Raw genomic sequence first — 21,481 nt, forward strand, 5'->3', positions numbered from 1 at the left:
CCGACACCTCACCCCGGCAAGGTCGTATTTAATAATTAACAGCATGAATGAGAAATTTATGGAGGCTATTTCTGCTTAGATAGCCTTGACACCTTTTGGACTCCTTATACCTTTTGTATGTTTATGATTTTCTTTGTTTGTTTTACGAGAACATCACTTGGAAAAACATCCTAGAAAGTGGCATATTATAGTAGAAAGAGCACTGAACTCAGAGTCAGGGGACATGGGTGAGATTCTTGGTTCCACCTGGCCATGCGACTTTAAAAAATTGCCAATTTTTCAAGACTTTGTTTGCTCAGTAAAACCTGAGGTCAGAATGCTTTTTCTGCCAACCTGACTAAATTATCATGTGTATCAAATAAGATAATATCTGCGAAAGGGGTTTTGAAAATGGTATATATAAGAACATAAATCGGAAGTCTTATTACTATTATACAGAACTTTTTAAAATACTACAATTAAAAAAAAATAATAACCCTCACCACCATCCTTAGGAGACTAGGAAGGTCCTAAATCTGTGACAAAACCACCCATTAGACACTTAAAGCTTTTACTCGTGGGGATGAGGGTTGGTTAGCATGCACACCTGAATCTTCACTTGATCGTAGCAAGCTGGACAGCTGGCTAATGCTGCATGCTCACAGTTGAGGCCACCGAATCCTGGCTTGCAAATACAGCTGCCATCATTTCGACACTCCACAGGCTCAGAGCCCACTGGGTTACAGTTGCAAGCTAGAGACAAAAGACAAATAGAAAACATTCATATCAAGCAAATTCCAGAAACTGGAGACATATAGCAAAACGAAAGGAAGAAGATTAAGTCAGCATTCATATTGTGTCAACGATTCATACTGTGTTAGATTTATCTCTTAGCTATGCCTCCAAGCACATTCCTAATACAGTCTTAGAAATCACCTGGCAAGTCTGTTTGGTGTGTGTGTGTGGATGAAGAAATATTACGATAGTCTGTCCTTTCTGGAGGCACTTATATTTTTCCTCCTGTTAAATGGTAAGCCTGTCAGCCATTCAGCAGGCACTTCGGCTTTGCTCATAAGGTGAATAACATTTCTTCTGGGTCTTTTATGCCCAGGGCCTGAATTCTTTCCACAGTCATCTTGAGGTTGTCCAGGAATGATGAGGAATATGAGCTCAGAGAGGTCCAAGGTCACAGAGCAAATAAATGGCCAGCTGGAATGAGAACTTCGAAAAAGGCAATGCTCTTTTCTTTCTGCCCTGCTGCCTTTGATGTAGAAAGTACAGAAAGAAAGCAATAACTTTATTCATCCAATCAAATTGCTTGAGCATCTATGTTCTAGGAGCTGAGGACGTAACAGTGGGTGAGACATTGCTCTAATGGAGTTACGGCAATTCTCTGGATTGCTCTATCTCTGGTGCTCACAAAACACTCAGCATTCAGACATGGGATCCCATATCTAAGTGTACTGTCATTATTTGCTTACAAATTTGTGTGTCTTCCTTATTAGCATATGAGCTCTTTAGTATCGAGCTCCACATTGCTTGACGAAAGATGGCTGAGTGAAGAAATGTGTGCTCTAGAAGCCAGTGAAATCTCTATTAATAGCGCCTTATAGCTAGAATTACATAGTTTACAGTGTACTTTCTCATATGCTGCTTTATCTTTGCAACCCCTTTTGGTTAAATATTAGTCACCCAATGAGGAAACTGAAGCTCAGAGAGATTAATTGCTATAATCAACACAATACTATAGGTATGTTAAAAAAAAAAAACTGGACTTGAACTTAGTACTGCCAAGATATCATGTGGGGGTCTTCCTATCTCGGGGTACTTTCTAGCATATTACAGTGAACCCACAGGTTGGGATCAGGGCAGATGGGATTCGTGCCCCCGGTCAGAAGCCCTGGGTTGCATGGAGTCCTCAGGAGTCCCAGGAGTCCTCTGATCTGGGTCCCCAGAGCCACTCTGGACCTTATAATAAACAAGCTCTTGAGTTCTGGGCACCAGGCTGGTCTGGGACCTTTGCGAGTAAGGGGCATGTCTGCGGGGCGGACCAGTGCCCTAGAACTAAACTTGCCTCGTGGATATAACCGGTGCAGAGGTGTGGAAGAAGCACCGGCCTGCACAACCTGCGTGTTCATGCTTCGATCTGAAGCAGTCCTAGGAATGCCGCTTGGAAGCCGAGTCTCTCTGGAAGACGCTTCGACTGGCAGCCTTCTGCGCATCGATTCCAGCTGGCCATTTATTTGCTCTGTGACACGGACTTCCTGAGAGTGTCCCTTAACCTACTTTACAGCCCACTCCCCACGGCCCCTCAGTTTGTTCAGGTTCAGTCTCAAGGCATTTGTTATTCTCCTGTAACAGGTGTGGCACCACTTCCTGCCTCCCGGCCTTGGCATTGGCAGAAGATGTGCCCCGTTTTCTCTCCGCTTCCACTTAAGAATGTAAACCTGACCTTTTCCACTTCTCCCACCCAGCTTTAACCCATTCAGCATCCTCCGGCTCAGTCTTCCATCCCTGCTGCTGGGGAAACTGGCCTTACGGGCTTCAACAGGTGAACGATCTGGGCTGTTCATGAGCCAGCTGGTCAGAGACACCAAAGGAGCATCATGACATGAACGGCTGCTGGCCTCGTTGATTTGTACAGTCTTACACGTGTACACACTGGCAAGCTTATGTGTCTACACACACATGTACACACACACACACACACACACACACACACACTCACACACACGCCCTGTCCAACCCGTCTGGGATGCAGTCCTACCTCGACACTTGTCCACTGGATTGGGAGCCAAGGGGTCCCCAAAGAAGCCTGCTTTGCACTGGTCACAGTGGACACCAGCTGTATTGTGGATGCACTTGAGACATCTGCCTGTCAGGCGGTCACAGTTCCCAGAGGCACTGGGGTCCACATTGTTGTTGCACTGACAGGGCTGACAGGGCCTCACTGGGCCCCGTTCCCCAAAGGGGTCCCCAAAGTAGCCATCAGCACAGAGCTCGCAGCGGGCCCCTGGAAGAAACAAACGGCCACGCCCAGTGGTCATCTACCGGCAGCAAGAGCAGATGCTCAGGCCAAACGTACCACAGCCTCAGGAGCGGGCTCCCAGGGCAGGGGGCGTGCTCTTCCCTCCAGCGGGTCGGGGCTCTAGACCCCAGCAGCACCGCTCCGAGCCTCCCTGCCAGTCAGACGGTCGGGGAAAAGCCAGGTCTGGAGCAGTACGCCCAAGGCTCCTGCGAAAGCATGGTCTCTTCTTTCAGACTGACCAGCAGGGAGACGTGACATTTAAAAGTCTCTACATTTTCCATTTTCCTTCATGACCTTGGTTCATCTTTAAAAACCGAGTTAAACCATGTATTTTGTTTGAGAACTTCATCTCATAATTACAAACCTCCTACAACAGCTTTAGAGGTTTCTTCCCGTACACTCCGCCCTTCCTCCATCCACTTCGCCCCTTGGGCATCAAAATAGTCTCATCGTCAGAATGAGCCCACTTACAACAACCCCAAGGAATCATAATTCCCTAGACCTTCCTCGGAATAGAAGCTGGGTACCCAAACGGCACGAGGAAAAGGGGACGCGGGCGCCGGCCTCACCGGTGACTCCGAGGGGGCAGTTGTTGCACACCACCTCCTCCGTCCCGGGCATCACCGAGCAGCTGAACCCGTTGCGACACGGGCAGGGCCTACAGCTGCGGGGGTCGTGCGGGTCGTTGTAGAAACCGAGGGGGCAGTCGGCACATTCGACGTCAGGATTCTCGTCCCCTGAGTAACAGTCTCCTGGGAGGCAGGGGAGAATGGAAGGGCAGACAGAGGAGCGGGGTAAAAGTCCACGCTTCCTGTAATTCGGGGGTCGGAGCTCAGTAGCTCAAAGCCTTCCTTTCTGAAGCTTTCTTCACGGTGTCTGAGCCCTGGCATTCACCTCTGCCCTAGTCCCAGCTCTAAACGTGGCCGCGAACCTGAATCTCCCCCTCACGGCCCCATGCTAAGTACATCCACACTTCCTTTACTATCCATAACTTAGCACCGCGCCCCCCGCCCCCACGGCCTGACACCATTTGTCAGCACATTGATCCAGGCCCTGACACAGCCTTTGATCTCCCAGTACTATTCTTGCAACTCGACACCAGCTCCCCACCCAGCATTGAACCATGACAGCCATTTCCTGGAACCTAGTGCTTTTCCCACAACCTGTGGCATTTCCAAAATGAAAAGGATTGAGTGGAATAGGACGCCGTGTCCATTTCCCCTGACTCCAGCCCCATTTCCTTAATCCTTTCCCATCTCCGAAATGAGTTCAGCTACGGTCCTTCTTATACAGCTCTCTCTCTCCCATGGAGACCCTCATCACCTGGCTGTACCCCCAGCCACCTGGTCCAGGTACCATTCGCTCACCTGTGTCTGGATCACAGGTCCCTCCTCCTTGGCAGTTACATGGAATACAGGTACTAAAAGGTCCTAGTCTGGCTGAATCTCGTTTGTAGCCAGAAGCGCACTCCTGGCAGAACTGCCCCTTGTACCCAACAGGACATACACATTGTTCAACCCAGGGTGCTGGCGCACCAGAGGGGCGGGCTGAAATCAGGGTCACGTTGTCAATGTACCCGGTACCTGCAACGGAGGGAACAGGTCAGAAGAAGCCAGCGGGAAGGTGCAAAGATCTAAAGTCAGGCCTCAATTGGATTTTATTTGTCTTAACTATCGAAGGCAGGTGGTGTTCACTCACCATGCCATGCGTAAAGGGATAGCGGTCCCTCACGAGGACGTGCCCAGGCTTTGGTGCCAGAAACAACGGTTTGCATTCTGGCTGCCCACCACCCCACCGCCCCCACACACTAGCTGTGCAGATTGAGCAAATAACATAAACCTCTGCATGACTGTGTTTCCTCAACTGCAGAAGTCGTGCAAATTAAATGAGAGAACATGCCTGTCACATAGTAAAGACTCACTAAGTTGTTAGGAAACGCCTTTTCTACTTCCCGCTTTATTCACTGCATTAGGGACATGGAAACGGTGCATGTCGGCCATGCTTCCTTTTTACATGGGGGCTAAAAATTGGAAGAAATTCTCATTTAAATAATTTCAGTCAGGATTAGGAGGGCTCAACAGGTGAAGTTCAACAAGAGGAATGAGCAGAATATATGACGATGTCCAAACATGGTAACTAGGAGTATAATCCCCAAAGAAAAGCTACCCTAGGAATAAAGGCTGTGTCATAGATCCTGTCTCCTAGCTAAGGGAATGTGCCCATTTGTTATAGATCATCTTCTTCAAATAATCAGCTTTCATCTAAATCTGGAGACTCGTTTAGCAAAGCGACATGACTCGTTCTTCATTGGTGCTGACCTCTTTTTACAGAAATATTCCTTTTTAACGACCTCTTCTAGAATATAAAATTTTAGACCCCTTCCGAGACTGTACATCAAAGCCATCAAGTAATTTATCGACTTGTTTGGTAGCTGAACCATAGAGAGCGGAAGCAAATTAAACTAAAACCTAAGAACAGAGAAATCCGTTTCTCCCAGTTGCTTACTGTATTCTCCATAGGTAGCTCGGATCCACAGGGCCGTGAGGTTCCGCAGTAACCGACGATACTCAAAGTAACTCAGCTGGGGGCTCCAATTACTGCTTGGATGTTCACTTAATCTGCACGATTTAAAAGCAAAAGCTTAAAAATACAACTCTTTAAAAATCCTATCGTTTGGAAACCTGATACAAATCATGCCCCTTGGCAGTCCTGCAGAGAGGAGCCAGCAGGACGGGGAGCCACATCCTTGTAGGCACATAGCTTTCTCACTCCATGGGGAGCAGAAGCCCCACAGGACATAATGGAGGGCATCCCAGAGCTCCAGGGGTCATGGCATCCAGTGCTGGTCCATGTCCTCAGAGACCACTTTCTATTCCTGGTCATGCGAAACCTAATATTAGAAACATCTTTGAGTTCAAGAAGCTCTCATCCTCTGGAGCAACCATTCATTTTCGGTTTTGTTGTTTAAATGATTTGTAATCTAAGCGTATTTCACTTACTCTTTTTAAAAGTCAGTTTCCACCTTCGACATTGTCCACATCGAATCCCTTCCTAACCGGGCATCATAGTGCCTCACTGCATCCCATCACCAGCCCCTGCACTGTTTTTTATGCTGTTTTATTTTTTTCCTGGAATAGCAATTCAAGGAACAACCCCAACTCTTTCATTTCATTCTCTGATTCGTTAAACGACAATTTACTGTGCACTTGGTTTGTATTCTAATGGTCCAATGAAGGACCCTACCCAAACTGCCCTCCTCACGGCGCTCACACCCAGCCTCCACGCCGATCATGTGGCTTCTCAAACTCTCAGTGTCTCGGCGGCTTCCCGTCACTGTACAGACATGGACAAGATCTCAGCACCTTGACATGACGTACAAGGCTCACTGTGCTGGGTTCTTTTCCAGTCCTTTCCACCTTATCTGTCCATCTCCCCTGCACATGCTATGTGGCAGCCATGAATATTGCTTGCCAGTCCCCGCTGTGTTATGGCTTTCCACATCCCCACATATACTCCTGTGAACAGGTTGTCCTGATTTTTGTCCCTGGGAAGGCCCTGGGCTTTCCTTCTGTTCTCAGCCCACGTTTCCTTGTCTGTGATGTTTTCCCTGACTCCTCCAGCAGAATTAGATACTCTTTCCTCTCGATTCCCCATGAACATGCACCACCACTGAAGCGATGATCGTACTGTATTATGTTTGCTTGTTGGCATGTCATATATCCTACTAGACCATGAACTCTTAGAAGTCAAAGGCCAAATTTCTTCATCTTGCTTTCCAAGCTGCTAATCAGTACTGAGCACTTAGAAGGCACGGCCCCCTTCCCAGACCTCTCTGTACCCACCATTCAAAATTCCCATTCCACAGGATAATGTGCAGCCTCCTTAGACACACAGGGCCGTCCGCGACCTCAGCCCACCTCTTTCTCTGACCTGACTTCTCGCTGTATTCCCCTCCCCCACTCCATGCTCCACTCCTGCTTATCTACCTGCAACTTCCTAAACCCCAAACTTCCTCAGGCATGACAGTTCCACTGCCTTGTTAGCCTCTCCCCGTTTAGAAAGTGGCTCTCTGCTTGACACGTCTCCTCGATCGCTCCAATGGGGGTTAGTTGTGCCTATGTGTGTGTCCACCTTGTCTATCTCGTCACTTACAAGCTGCACTGTAATCGTGTTTGTTTTTCTCTCCCATGAGCCACTCAGGGACTTGAGGACAGGAATCATGTCCTGTCTCAGCACATGACACCATGGCTGTTACGTAAAAGGGGCCCAGAAAAGCTTGTAGAAACAATGAATGGTGGTTGAATGAATGAACAAAGGGACGAGACTTCAACCACAATTTGCTGTACTTGACCCATGGACAGTCTTGCTTTTTACCTGAACGTGTAAGTCTTGGTGATCCCGCAAGGCAGTGTCTTGCCAAGCGGCATCAAGGGAGCTGTGACCCGTAGACCAGCACCTTCTAGGATCACGTCGTGGGCGGATGGGTGTCTGCCTCCCCGGTCCACGCGGTAGTCAAAGGCCAGGCTTTGCCCATAGCTCACCTGCTGATTCCCAAGAAATTTGGCTGTGCAGTAAAATTTGAAAAGATTGAGATCAGTTGTGAAACTGGAGAAGCAAACGAGTGAGCAAGTTTGCACCAATGTTGGCAACTTCTGTTGGAGTTCTGTATTACACACCTGCCTCCCCGCCCCAAACCACATTCCAGAAAAGCCAGCTCATGGCACTGGATGTGGCCATACCGCTATTGGCTACAAAGGAGGGTAAGTTACTGAGATGCTAAAAGGGCCTCCTTGCGAGACAATTCCATCTACATGACAGACCAGTGCGTAAAGATATAGCAGCAACAGTGCCATTTGTTACGTAAAGCTTCAGAGTTTACGGAATGCTTTCGCAAACGTCATCACATCTGACGGCAATAATTCTCGGAGGCAGGCATTATTATTCCTGTTTCGCAGCTGAGAGAATTGAAACTTGGAAAGATTAAATAAGAGGACAACTTACCCAGGAATCACATGTTAGCTAAGGACCTGAACTAGGAATAGAATTCTAGCCAGAGCTTTTCCATTCAGCTTTTCTATACCACTGACTAATATGTAGACATATATCTATCTATCTATATCTATCTATCTATCTATCTATCTATCTATCTATCTATCTATCTATCTATCTATGTAATTTCCAAGTGGTTAAAGCTTTAAGAAATGCCCCAGTTTGGCCTTTCCATCTGCTTCTCAATAGACCCACAGAGTTGACCACAGTCCTTATGTCTCGTCTTGGTGGGAAGCCTAGACACCTCCCACTTGACCGAAGTAGGAACCTCACCCCAGTCCGACTGCCTGAACACCCCGTTCTCCTCTGTCGATGCCATGACTCTGTCCCCAGCTGTCCTCTGGAGATACTGCATTTGGCAACTCCATTTTTCTGTCCTGACTTCCTAGTCTTATAGGTTGGCTTCTGGAGGAAAAATGCCATACGTACCAGGAGCTACGAAATAGACGGGGTCTGATCTTTGTGCCGAGGTAAACACGTCTCGATGGCGCTGGGACCAATGGAGTTTTGCAGGAGACCCATTTCTTTGGACAGCCTTCCAGTCGTCAGCACCTGAAACAAAATAAAACCACTGCATTCAGATAAACCGTCCATTGAGATAAACAAGGCAAGACTTGCTAGCCAAAAAAATGCTAGCGGTGGCTAGCAGCTGGGGTCTGCTTCATATTTCTACACTCGTGCATGGTCCTCGAAAGTCCCCTTGTGCCTCTTTATTTGGGTCTCGACTCCACCTGCTCCCATCCCACAGCTATGCTGACTACTTGTCTTTGAGTCTGATTTTGTAACAAGAGAGCACGTTTTCGTCTACCTGTAATTTAGATTTTTAGTTTATTTATATAAACAGGGTCTGGCCTTAGTGAGGTAAGAGGGTCCAGTACATTTAAAGCGAAACTCTAGAGTTGCAATCATATCGATCTCCCATATTTTTACGGTGCTTTGTAGCTTGGAAACTAACTTCACAGAAAATAACTTATGTACTGTATGTGAAAACAGTATTGTTAGTGAACGTGAATTCCAGGAAAACGCTCATAAACTCTCCAATCCAATAAATGTTTCTTTTGTGGTTTTGAAACAGATGGGGATGGGAAATGCAGGGAGATGAAAATCTGGTCTCTTTTTGGTTATTCTTTTAAGTTATTCACACACTGGTATGAGCAAACCATTAAGCTATACTTTTTCAAGACATCAGGTCTGCCTATCGCCCTGTCAAGATAACACACATTAAGAGCTAGAAGAGAGTCACTAAAGATGCTTGGAGGGTCCCATCCTATGCACGGCAAGGTGGTTATCTGTCAGCATAGAGCCCTATACGATGCTGAAAACTGAATTTCAGAAAACAGAACGCTTTACCTTGATGGAAGGTAGAGGTGATTCTGTGGACACTGTAGTCCCCAGAGCTGCGGCAGCTGGCTGAATGCCCGTAGCAAAAACACTGGGTACAGCCCTCAGGGTTTCCCTCATCCAGGTGGTAGTAACCTGGTCGACACCTGCAGTGGAGTTTTAGAAGTCAGGACAATGCTATAGGTTATTTCTTATTCAAATATAGAGAATGTGATGACTGATCTTTTCTACTTTCTCCCCCGTCTGGATCTTTTTATTCTCAAAGGTGGGAAATACTAAGTGGCATACACCACCCTTGTCCCAGACCACCTGTGGGACAGTCACAGCCCCTCAAGGGAAGGGCTTAATCGGGGCTAAAGGGTGGGAGGTGGGGGCCAGTGACGGAAGGCAAATGCTCCAGTCTCGGCACCCACTCGGCTGTACAGACCCACCCCCCACCAGACCACTAGGCGTGGCCCGCCATCCCTGCCCTTTGTACCCAGGCTCTGGCCCACAGAGGAGAGGGGCAGGTGAGGGTATAACAAAGGACGGCTAGTGGCTCCCTACAAAAGCAAAGTGTAGGCTGTTGTTCCGCCTCTGCTCCCAGATCAAGCCCTCCAGGGGCTTCTCTGAGGACCGCAGCTTCCAGACAAGTCCCAGATGTTGGGGTCACAGAGAAAAGAGCAGGGGAAGTTAAGGGGAGTCACTTTTTCTCCGTTCAAGTTAACTACATCCTTCCACATGAAATAATGATCATTTCAATATCATTTATTGGTATTATTTAGCACTTATGATATGCCAGGCACCTTATGTATGTACTCTCTCATTTAATCCTCACCAAAACCCTGTGAAATAGGAATTATTATTTCCAATTTTCTTAGATGAAGAGACCAAGACCAGAGAGGTTAAGAAGCTTGTTCAAGGTCATTGAGCTGGTTATGTGGCTGAGGCAAGATTCAAACTCAGATATAGCTGCCTTTAAATCATGTGGTCTAATCTGCTGTGCAAAATCACAGAAAAGAAAGTTAGCTGTGATATTTCAGAGGACAGCTGTAAATAAATAAACAGGGCGAGGGTTAAAAAAATCATTATGACATCTATGGAGGAGAGATTAAAAGGATTGAAAAACAAGGAGGGAGGGAGGGAAGGCAGGAAGGAAGGAAGGAAGGAAGGAGGGAGGGGAAGGAAGTGAAGAGAATCTGGCAAAACTAAAGGGTGGTGTTTATGGATGCACTTGCAAAATAAATTAAGAAGAAAAGTAAGGAGGAGAAAACCATAGAAGTCAGAACAGTGGTCACTTCTAGGGAGGGAGGAGGTGTCGTTGGGACGGCCCCTTTTTTAGCAAAGGTCTAGTTTATATATTTGGTGGTGCTGACATTTGTTTTACGAGGTTTTCCATTTCTGTGTTACATTTTGAGATTAAAAACTTTTTCAAAAAGTGACTCCTCTTTAAATCCTGAAGCTATGTTTCCCCACCCCAACCTCAGCAGCGGAGAACCTCCTGAAAACACGAGTTCAGAACGTCGCTGGCATTTCCTCTGCCCAAGTATAAGTGATTGGCAGGATGCCAAAGAACTGCTTTCTTACTTTTAAGGTGATGAGGAGGAAGCCTTTACCTCTGGGGCCGGGCTCACAGCCCTCTGCTCCCAACCGTCCCAGGCAAGGGCAGAGCTTTAAGTCTGGGTGGTTTGTAGGGAACAGCTGAGGTGGATCTCTCCTCACTGGGCCACCTGCCCCAATATGGCACGGGGCCCAAAAGGCTCTTACATCTTCCCTGGTTCGTGTGTGTGCATGCAACCGCCGTGCCAACCCTGGGCGGCTCCTTTTCTGCATGATGGTTAAATATGGCCATGTGCTGCGATATTCCCTCTTACTAGAATGTTCCCAACACGTTTAATTAGGGCAGGCCTTTCCTAGGAGCAAGCTGAGTCACATGACCTCATAATTGCACCTTGTGTCAGAGCACCTGGGATTTGGAGTTGGGGAGGGGACTCACTGGGGCCCTGTGCCTCTACCGTTGTGTACACAAGGAGAAGCCACAGCAAAAACATGGAGTCCAGTGAGATTTGGAGGCTCAGTTGTATTTTTTTTTAAAGCCTAGTTTTTGAGGACAGAGGGCAGAAAAAAGGTCATCAACATTCATTCGTTAAGTGTCCTCTTTCCACAATTGCACTCAGAGGTTGGCTTCTCATGCTGGTTGCCAAGGGGACCCTCCCTGCTCTGTATGTAGGGCCACAGTTCACACAGACCTATCACATCGTGCTCCAGTGACAGCAGGCTTGCAGAAACAGCGGCCCGTGTCACAGGGCCCCGAGATGCCAGCTGGGTCACAGTCACACTTGGAGTCCCTGGGAAAGAAGGAAAAGAAAATTAGGGATGTGTTTCAAAATGTTTTGCAAGTGTACACACAAAGATCAAGTGCTCATGAGCAAATGTCACCGACTTGAGCGAATCTTTCATCCTCGATGAGGTCTCGCTTAGCTACCCTCGCCCATGCTAATCTCTCTCGGGCCCTTTAATTAAGGACTCATTTGTCTACGTTAGCGTTACTCCGAGTGTGGTCTGTGGGCGGCAGCCAGTCCACAAACTGTTTGCTACCTGCCCCTAAAGAGAGGAGGGGTTTTGTGCTGGAAAGTAAACCCAACTCATCACTGACTGTTTAGTTCGGTTGACTGTTTGGTTCAGTTGACTTTTTTTTTTTATTTCTCTTGTTTAATTCAATGATGTCTGCTTTCATCATGATTGATTCCATCTACTTGTTATTTTCGTTCATTTCATCCTTTCTTTTGGTAACACCTTTATTGGGATGGAATCCCCATGCTCTGCAATTCATCCATTTAAAGTGTACAGTCAATGGTTTTTAGTAGCTTGTCAGAGTTGAACAACCATTACCACAACTTTAGTACATTTTCATCACTCCAGAAAGAAACCCTGGGCCCTTTACCGATGCCCCCTACCACTCCTCACCCCCTACACTTCCCACCCCCAGCCCTAGGCAGCCCCTAATCTACTTTCTGTCTGTACAGATTGGCCCATTCTGAACATTTCCTATAAATGGGATCACATGAGATGTGGCCTTTCACTTGGCTTCTTTCACTCAGTATGTTTTCAAAGTTCATCCATGTCACGTCTTGAGCCAGCATTTCATCCTTTTTATGGCTGAATAAAATCCCATCCTATGGACATACCACCTTTAGTTTATCCATTCATCAGCTGATGGACATTGGGTTGTTTCTGCTTTTTAGCAATTATGAATAATGTGGCTGTGAGCATCTGTGTACAAGTTTCTGTGCAAATATATGTTTTCATATCTCTTGAGTGTGCACCTAGGAGCAGAATTGCTGAGTTTGGCTGGGTTGTTTGTTTGTCTGTTTATTTGTTTTTTGGCAAGACATTCCCAATGAAGTCTTTCATTATTTAATTTAGCCACCATCACCTTGTCTCATGCAGACTAGTACTTTAACTAGTGACTAAGTGTACAGATAGCTGACTGGTCAAAGCACTGGTCTCTGTCACTCAGTTTGGCACACAATTAATGATATGTATTTATCTCATGGGTCCAAAACTGGTGGGTCTTTTCCCTACTGATCTGCTCTTCCTCCAACTGCCCTATGACTCCCTTTAAATCCTGCCCAAACCTGAATTCGACTCCTCCCTCTCCCTTATATTCTTCATCCGAGTAGACGCCACATCCTGTCCGGCTTCCTGCAGATTTCTTCCCCAATCCTCACCTTTCCATTCCCATGGTCTCCTCCCTGTCTTAGCCCCTCCAAACTACTCATCTGGACTCTCTGAAGCCCCGGGGATACTAGGACATGGGACATATTCCTGTTCTCTAGGAGTCTCAGGCAGGGCAGACATGGGAATAGCAATGACAATAAAGCAGATGCCAGCTGTAGCTGAGCTGGAACACCCCTACATGCCTCTTCCTGAGCAGATACATCAGTGAACAAGACAAAGCCACAATGGGGCTCACATGCTAGTTTGAGAGACAGACAAATATGTATAGAAAATAAGAGATTTTAATAAAACAAGAGTCAGAACACGGAGGGTGGGGCCTGGTCAAGGAAGGCCTCCGTGAGGAGGTGGACGAGGCGGGGATAGAGCCCCAGGAATCTCTGTGCGGCTCTGCAGGAGGAGAGGCAGCTCTAGGCCAAGGTCAAGGTCACATATGCTTGGCTCCTTTGAAGGAGGGAAGGATGGCTGGGGTGGCCCGAATGCACGGTGCCAGGGGAGGTAGTGAGAAGTTGAGTGGGAGCCTGTGGCTGAGGCCGCTGAGGGCGTGGGGATTTGGCAGGGCTCTGCTGGGTATTGATGAGAAGGGCGGATCTCATTCTGAGCGGGAAAGGGAGCGAATAGAGGGTTGCAAGCGGAGAAGTGATATGATCTGCTTCATGTTTTAACAAGTTGTGAAAGGGAGATCGGGCCCCGGGAAGGGTCTCCGAACACAATCTGAAAGAGAACGTCCAGGAAGCCAAGAGGACCTGAGACGACGATGACGGGGACGGTACGAGCGTGGCTGGGGGGACAGTGCGCATGCGGACGAGGGGCTGGAAAAGCGGGCAACGGGGACGTGATTCCTCCGCGGACAAAGGAATCTTCTAGCTCATGGCTTTGCTGTCGAGATCCCCCTCCTCTAAACCATCCCCAAACCCTGCCAGCTCCGCATCGCTGGATTGGTTGTATGATTTGTAATGTAAGCTCCAACTTTTTCCAGAAAAGATTGGGAGGAGGGATAGAGGATGCTTCAAACTAACGGGGATTAAAGTCATGCAGAAAAGTTCTTCTACTCCAAATTCATTGGCGTCGAAACGAGTCCCAGGTTAGAATTTGAAGATTCTTTACCTCCTTCCCAGTTCGTCTAAAGGGGGGCAAATTGTTGGGGTGAGGACATGGTTCCAGAGCCCAAACTCTGGGCCCGAATACTAAGTTCACCCTCACCAGTAACATCAGGCAACTTATTTCACCTCACATGGTATGAGTTTATTATCGTCAACATGAGTATAATTTTCATCTCAACCTCACAGGTTTTTTGTGAAGGTTAAATGAGATAAGCCATATGAAATTCTCAAGGCAGTGTTTGGCACACAGTAGGTGCTCAGGAAAGGTAAGCGGTCACTAATGTCAATATAACTGTCATTACTCATGGCAGAGGCAGCAGTGGTGGGTGTAGGTGCTTACGGTAGCCTTCGGTCCTGGGTGCACCCGACATCAGTGAGTGTGTGGAAGCCTGGCAGGCATCGGTCACACCTGTCTCCCGTCACACCTGGCTTACAGCTGCACCGTCCAGAGTCGTCACATCGCGCGCTAAGAGAACCTGTAACCGACATGGTAGGGGAAGGAAAGAAGAAGAGGAAATATGTCATTTACACGGCATTAGGAAGCAACTGTCACTCCCCGGGAGTGCCATAAACACTAAGTAACAACCGCCGCCTGCTGCCTCTAGCAGTTCTCTCACATGTCTGCGTGTGAATCTGCCCATTAGGGAGAGTTTTGACAGCCAAGGATGTCTTCTTCAGGGAAGGAAATGGAAATGACTCCTGAAAGCATCTTAATTTACATATCTGCTTCATTTCAATTAGTAGTGTGTAAGCCACAGCTTTTTAAAAGAAATTTGTCAAATCTCTGAGGTCTCAAGAAGGGAGAAAATTAGTGAATGAGTACACGGGCCGCCCTGAAGAGAACGGGCATGAGAAAGCGGGCAATATTCTCCCTTATTTCTGGCAGGGAAAAGCCACCTTTTAAGGGTCAGTGTTCGAATGGTGTGATTTTTTTTTTTTTTTTTTGAGTACAAAAAGGCCTCTTGACTAAAAATGTCTCCACCAGCCTGGAGGGGTAGAAACTCTCATCCTCGGAGCATCGCCCTTTGTGAGGGCTGAAGGACCTATGCATCTCGCCCAGTTTACAGCACTAGAGCACTTGTCCCGTGATTGATTTTTACAGACATGCTCTTCCCTGTAAATGAGTCCTCGCAGGTTGAGCGCTGGTGAAAGACAAGAGGTTCTCAGGATAACGAAATGTGCCACTGTGGAACCCAACCACTTCTCAGCACCTCCCCTCCCACCAGCCCAGTTCGAGCCTCCATCTTCCCTTCCCTAGACCCTGCCTCTCGCTCTCCTCCCTGCCTGCGTTCTTGCCTGCATTCTCTATGTATAGAAGCCAGGGTGCTCTTTCTAAAATGGAATTTGGATCCTATTATTCGTCTGTTTAGGTCTGCTGGTGGCTCCCACTGTATCCTGGCCCACGAGACGCAACCTCTCTTACCCCACCTCCCTCCGTCCTCCACTAAGTTCCAGCTGCTCTCCCTGTTCCTAGAAAGGGGTAAACTTCATCCATCCTCAGGGCATTTGCACCTGCTGCCCCCTCGGCCTGGAACGCTCTTGCCCCAGACTTCCCTGGGTTGGCCCATTCTCAGCACTCAGGTCTCGGTTAAATATCACTTCTCTAGAGAAATATTCTCCGGCTCACATATCTCGAATACCCCTCCCACCCCTGCTCCAGTTCTTAGCCCCGCTCGCTTATGATGACTTCAGCTCACGTTCCCTGCTGTGTCCCCAGGGCCCAGCACTGTGCTCGGCACAAAGAAGCAGCCCAGGAATCCGCTGGATTAAAGCCCAGATGCCGAGAACGAGGATGGGGCTGCTGTGAAAGGGGCTGATGGAAGCCAAGAGATGAGGTGGAAGCTGGCGAGGCCTCACCTGCTTTAAAATCTCCCTGCGGCTGGCAAAACTATGAAATAATCCAGATAGCTCAACTAATTGTGACAGGCTATTTATACTCTATACAGCCAACGAAATACTTAAAAGTTGCTCCTTTTTTTCTAATCCATTATTCTCCTGTGAACTTTTCATTCACTGGTAGGTACAATTCAAATCAATAAAGGTATTGACTCTGTGCCTTATAAAAAAAAAAGGCTTTTATGCCACATGTGGAGCATGAAATAAATTAGTCACATTCACAGTCAGAGTCTGTGACAGACTCCATGTCAACCCTGAAAGGCTTGAGGGGCCCTCGGTGATAAGAGTATGAACTACATTTTTCGAGCGCCCAAGACACGTGAGACACTGAGTCAGGCACTTTCGATATATCAGCTCATGCTATCAACTAATGAATTAAAAGCTAACAGAAGGATAACAGACCCATTTGTGGGTAATAAGGGAACTATCAGACTGTCAGTTTAGAAAGACGGCTCTAGAGCAATGAACAGGATAGTGTGAGGAGGGGAAGGCCAGCAGGCTCCTGTAAGAGGAATCCTGCTGTGACATGATGGCCCGGAGCACAGGAGTTGGGAGCGGAGAGTAGGAAGGAAACACTGAGGATGAAGAATGAACAGAGTTTGGTGACTCTCGGGAAATGGATGGTAGGGGGCGGGGATCACACAGATGTCACCAAGGTCCCAGGGAACACAACAAAATGGAATGCGATGCTATTTACCAGGAAGAAGATTGAGGAGGAGCAGGCTCTCAGGTTGAACACTGCAAGAGAAGAAAATGAGTTCCGTTTTGGACATAGCGAACTCGAGGTTCCAGCTGTGGATTACGATGGAAATGTGAATCCGGGCCTCGAGAGAGAGGCTGGAGATGATGTTCTAGGAGGCGTCAGCACACAGAGTAATAGGAAGCGTGACAGTACTTTGGGAGCAGATAGAGAGCGGGAGGAAGTGCCTCGAACAGAAATGGAACATCGCTGATGAAAGGAAAGGGGGGATTAGGGTGGGGAGAAGTCTCAGGACAGCAGAAGCCAAAGCGAGGAGGGTTAAGGGAGGATCAAAGGAAGGGAAAAGTCTTCCGGATCTAAGGCAAGAGAGCGTTCAGCCAGAGGAGGATGGAGAGAGGCTGTTGTGTCTGGCATTTAGAGATCGCCACACTCACTGCTCTTCGGTCAGCAGAGCTAAGATGGAAATATTATTTTTTAAATTATGCTTTGATAAATAACATTAAATAGAAGTCATCTCTCTTTAATACAACTTAGTTGTTTTGTTTTGTTTTGTTTTTTTAACACAAATGGTAATTGATCTGGAACTCAGAAACCCATTTGTTTCCATTCAAATTAATGGAAATTATGCTTTTCACTTAAGAAAACTCCACAGTAGTTTTTCAGAAATGAATTATTCTTATAAGATGGAGAAGACCGTACTTTGCTTTTGGGTTTGGCCCAAATAGCCTGAAAAAGCACTCTACAAAACAGCGTTCTGAGGGGTATTAATAGTCACCTCATGAAAATAGGCATTCTGTGCTCAAGAGTTTGGGAAATGGTACACACTAAATCTTTTACAGATTTAAAACATAATAGTACATTCAGTAGGCAAGAAGCCTGTTTAACTTTTTAATGCCAGCGATTTCAAATATTATTTGACATTCTCACAGGCAACACCTATTATTATCTTGAGGAACACAGTGTACCATAGAATATCATCCAGCGAATACAGCTCTAGACACCGGGGGTCACGAAAAGAGCCTGGCTTTGATGTACAGTAGATCTCACTTCAAATTCCAGCTTTGCCACTTAGCTGTGTATCCTGGGGCAAACTGCTCACTCACTACTTCTTTTGAGTGGAGATAAAAACTTATACCTATACCTAATAGAGCTGTCGTAAGACTTTGAGTTAAAATATATCAAGTGCCTAATTCAGTATCTCATGCATAGTAGGTGCTCCAAAAAACGTAGTTTATACTGTTATCTCTAGGCCTCTTTTAAGCCTTACAAAGTACACAAGTTCTTAGTGTTCACATGGCTACTTTATTTCATGTTCCTAAACTTCCAAAATAATAGCACTGGGTTTTCAAAGTGTCTCCTTAGTATAAAAAGACCTGTCTCAGTTTCTACATCACAAGCTACTCTTAGGGGCCGTGAACAATCGAGTTTCAAAAACAGATGAAGAACAGCTTCCTGTTCACAGTTTGTGTCCCAACGAACACCTTAAGGCTAATGTAGATATAGTTTACATGCATTTGAGGATTCAGGAAGGCATTCTAAAATTATTAATATTTAAAATTTAAGCCAAGAGAGTAAATTCCTTTTTGAGAACCCTTTAAAAGTAAATATACTTGCATTTTTAAATGACATGACTATTATTTAAGAGTTATATGGAATAATAATTAATTATTATTTAAGGCATATTTTAAATAACTCGAATGATACAGTCTGAGTAATCTGCTGTCAGGAACATAAAAATTGATAAAATTAAGAGAATAAGTCCAATGTCATTGATGTCCACACAGATCTCAAGAATGTAGGTGTCACAGGAGAAACAAATACATACATGCACACACAGTGAATTTTAAAATATCTGCAAAAGGTTATCAGGTGCTTACTAAATCTTACGCATGTGGTTACAAGAGTCGAAAATAACTCGGCCTTACTGCTGAGCTCACAAAGTCATCATCTAAAAACAAGCCCCATTGCTATATTTGTGAGAAATTGATGTGAAGTCCAAATCTGTGACCAATTTGGCAATTATTAATGCTGTTGCCTTCATTTACCATACATGGAATGATAGCAGTTTTTCTAAAATGCATTCCTCTGCATTTGAAATTGAATATACTACAAGTTCCCTTGTGAAGTTATTATTTGAAAGTGAAAATATCCTTTGGTTTGATTTGGAGACTGAGAAATCACATAGGGAATTAACCTCGTGCCACTGGTTTAGTGATCTGTGCAGCCAACATGCAGTCGGAGGTGGCACATGGAGAGGACAGTCTCTGCCACCAACATGCAAGCAGCCCAGGCAGCTGGGGCTCTGGAGCTTTAGCCCCTTCATCTATGTAATGGTGGGTGGAGTGTGTCAGTACACACACAAAGAAGACAGCATCTATGAATATGTTCTGGGGAAGTATAAAGCATTACCCAGATCTTAGCAAAGAATATCTACAAAGTTTTTCCTGAACATCTAATTTTCTGTTGTTGGAGATAAAAAGATACCATTCTGTTTTTCTGTTTGTCTGTTTTTTGTTTTTTTGTTTTGTTTTGTTTTTTCATATGAAGGGTATAAGGGGGAATAGTTCTTGATTAGAACATCTGGATTACAACTTGAGCTCTTGTAATCACTCGCTGAGAAACTTCAGGCCATTCATTAACTCTTCTAGGTCTCAATTTCCCCACAGTTAAAATAACAATTCACTGCCATATGTTAATAATAAATAAAATGTTAATAAATAGTTGTAGACCAAACATATGGCCTTTACCAGGCTTCTTTCTATGCTCGAAGGTGATATTTTAGCAAGCCAGTGTTCCAGGGGATTGGGACCCTAACCTCTGTCCTAATAAGAAACACAATTTATTGCATTGTTCACCACGTGCTTGACAAACGTCATTTTATCCTCATGTGATCCTGTAATGTAAATAACGTGATCACCCTTTTATAGGTGAGGACAGTGGGGTAGCGAGAGGTTAAGGAGTATGTCCAGAGGGACATCACACTGGTGGAAGTGCCAAGATTTGAGCCCAGGCTGTCCAGCTCCAAAACCCACCACGTTATGATCTTCGACATCCGCACACCTGGGCTGGAACTCACATAGCTCTACGACCTTCGACAAGTTTCTCCACCTGCCTCTCTAAGCCTCTGCTACCGCATTTGTAAAATGGAAATAATAATAGCACCCTCTTCATAAGGTTATTTGTGAAGATTAAATTAATTGCTGGATGAAAGCATGTAGAATAGTGCCTGCTACAGAGTGAGTGAGTAATGCATGTTTGCTACAATATAAGACGGAAATCATCGCTGGGCTCCACCATTTCCTACCCCCAGACTAAGCACACTGAGTCAGGGGTAACTGTTCCCCAAAAGAAAAGCAAGAGCCAGACTCATTGTTGCTAGGCGGGCAATGGACTACACTATGAAAAGAAGAGAGGATGCAACAACTCCCTCATTAGCATCTCTCCTTGCTAAGCAGCAGGCTTAGCTTGTCTGCTCTGAGACTAATCACCCTGTCTGCAGCTGAGCCAATTACATTTCTAGTTCCATCTTCTCTGATCATTTTGCTGGTATGACCCAAATCCAGTGACTCCAAGAAAGCCGCATTACCTACAGCAATGTGGGCTCTGCAGAGAGGTTAAGTGCCCATTTTAATGGAATAATTTTTCTTTTAGTTTTCCTTTGTGAGGTGTTTTGATTCGTAGGGAGAACTACTGAATCCAAAAGATTCTAGATGCTGATTCTATGCCACAAAGCTCAGCAAATCTGGTTCAAACCACATTGTAACAGCAACTCTGGCAATTTGGAGAGTGATTGCTGGGATATGGGTCTGTATCACCACATGGTCACCCCAGTTTTCTATAAGGGTCCCCAACACATTCTACCAGCAACTCGCGGCTGGACCCAAATCTGCCTGTTTTTAGATTATTTCAGGTTCTGCTATGAGTTGATTCTAGGGAGCTACACTGAGCGATTACCACGTGCCGGCCTGGCTGTACACCCTTTAGGCATGTTAATATTTATCATAGTATGCTATTAAACACTTTCTAGCAAAGAGAAGAAACAGATATTGCCAAGATGATAGACAAATAGAGTAGTTTTTTAAAAAAACTCAACTTATTTAACAGAACTGCCTATCTCTCCCTTGTTATTTTTACTAACTTGTCTTTACTGTCTGCCCTCAATGAATATAGCACAATGTGTGTGTGTGTGTGTGTGTGTGTGTGTGTGTGCGCGCGTGCGCGCGCGCATGCACACACGCCCCAAAATTACAGTTCTGCGAATATAGCACGGGGTGATACATTTAAAACAAACAAACAAGATCCCACCTATGAACCAGCCACCCCGTTAGGTCCTTCTTATTTGTTAATTCTATTTTTTCTTGTTAACAAGCCTGGGAAAGACTTTAATCTGCCTATTTATTTGTCTGTGTCTTCTATTAGTACCACTTGATATTGCTAGCACCTAGCATAGCACCAGTAACGGATCTTTCTAATCCCTTATTTTTCGAGAGATTGGTCAGATAGTCGTGGATATGAGGAACTATCACTGGAAGAATTCAAAGTTCCTTTGTTCCTGGGTCAAATACTGCCGTCTGCCAAGAAAAGTAATCCTGTGCCTCTTGGTACTAGAATTCAAACCAACATGCCCTAAGGAACCCAGACTTCAGAAAAACACGTTTCTTTCCAGAC

General features: G+C 46.0%; 1 protein-coding gene across 1 annotated transcript in view; it reads right to left on the reverse strand.

The window, feature by feature from the left end:
• Positions 1–21,481, reverse strand: part of LAMC2 (laminin subunit gamma 2) — a 51,419-nt gene that overhangs the window by 12,863 nt on the left and 17,075 nt on the right. The window contains exons 2-11 of the mRNA XM_011361262.2: positions 14,558–14,693; positions 11,626–11,724; positions 9,407–9,543; positions 8,486–8,608; positions 7,382–7,571; positions 5,513–5,625; positions 4,375–4,590; positions 3,577–3,759; positions 2,747–2,992; positions 587–732 (exon numbers count right to left, since the gene is read on the reverse strand). Coding sequence (XP_011359564.2) covers positions 587–732; positions 2,747–2,992; positions 3,577–3,759; positions 4,375–4,590; positions 5,513–5,625; positions 7,382–7,571; positions 8,486–8,608; positions 9,407–9,543; positions 11,626–11,724; positions 14,558–14,693 — 1,589 coding nt within the window. The remainder of the gene's footprint in view (positions 1–586; positions 733–2,746; positions 2,993–3,576; positions 3,760–4,374; positions 4,591–5,512; positions 5,626–7,381; positions 7,572–8,485; positions 8,609–9,406; positions 9,544–11,625; positions 11,725–14,557; positions 14,694–21,481) is intronic.

The sequence above is a fragment of the Pteropus vampyrus genome, unplaced genomic scaffold (genome assembly GCF_000151845.1).
Source record: "Pteropus vampyrus isolate Shadow unplaced genomic scaffold, Pvam_2.0 Scaffold65, whole genome shotgun sequence".
Taxonomy (NCBI): domain Eukaryota; kingdom Metazoa; phylum Chordata; class Mammalia; order Chiroptera; family Pteropodidae; genus Pteropus; species Pteropus vampyrus.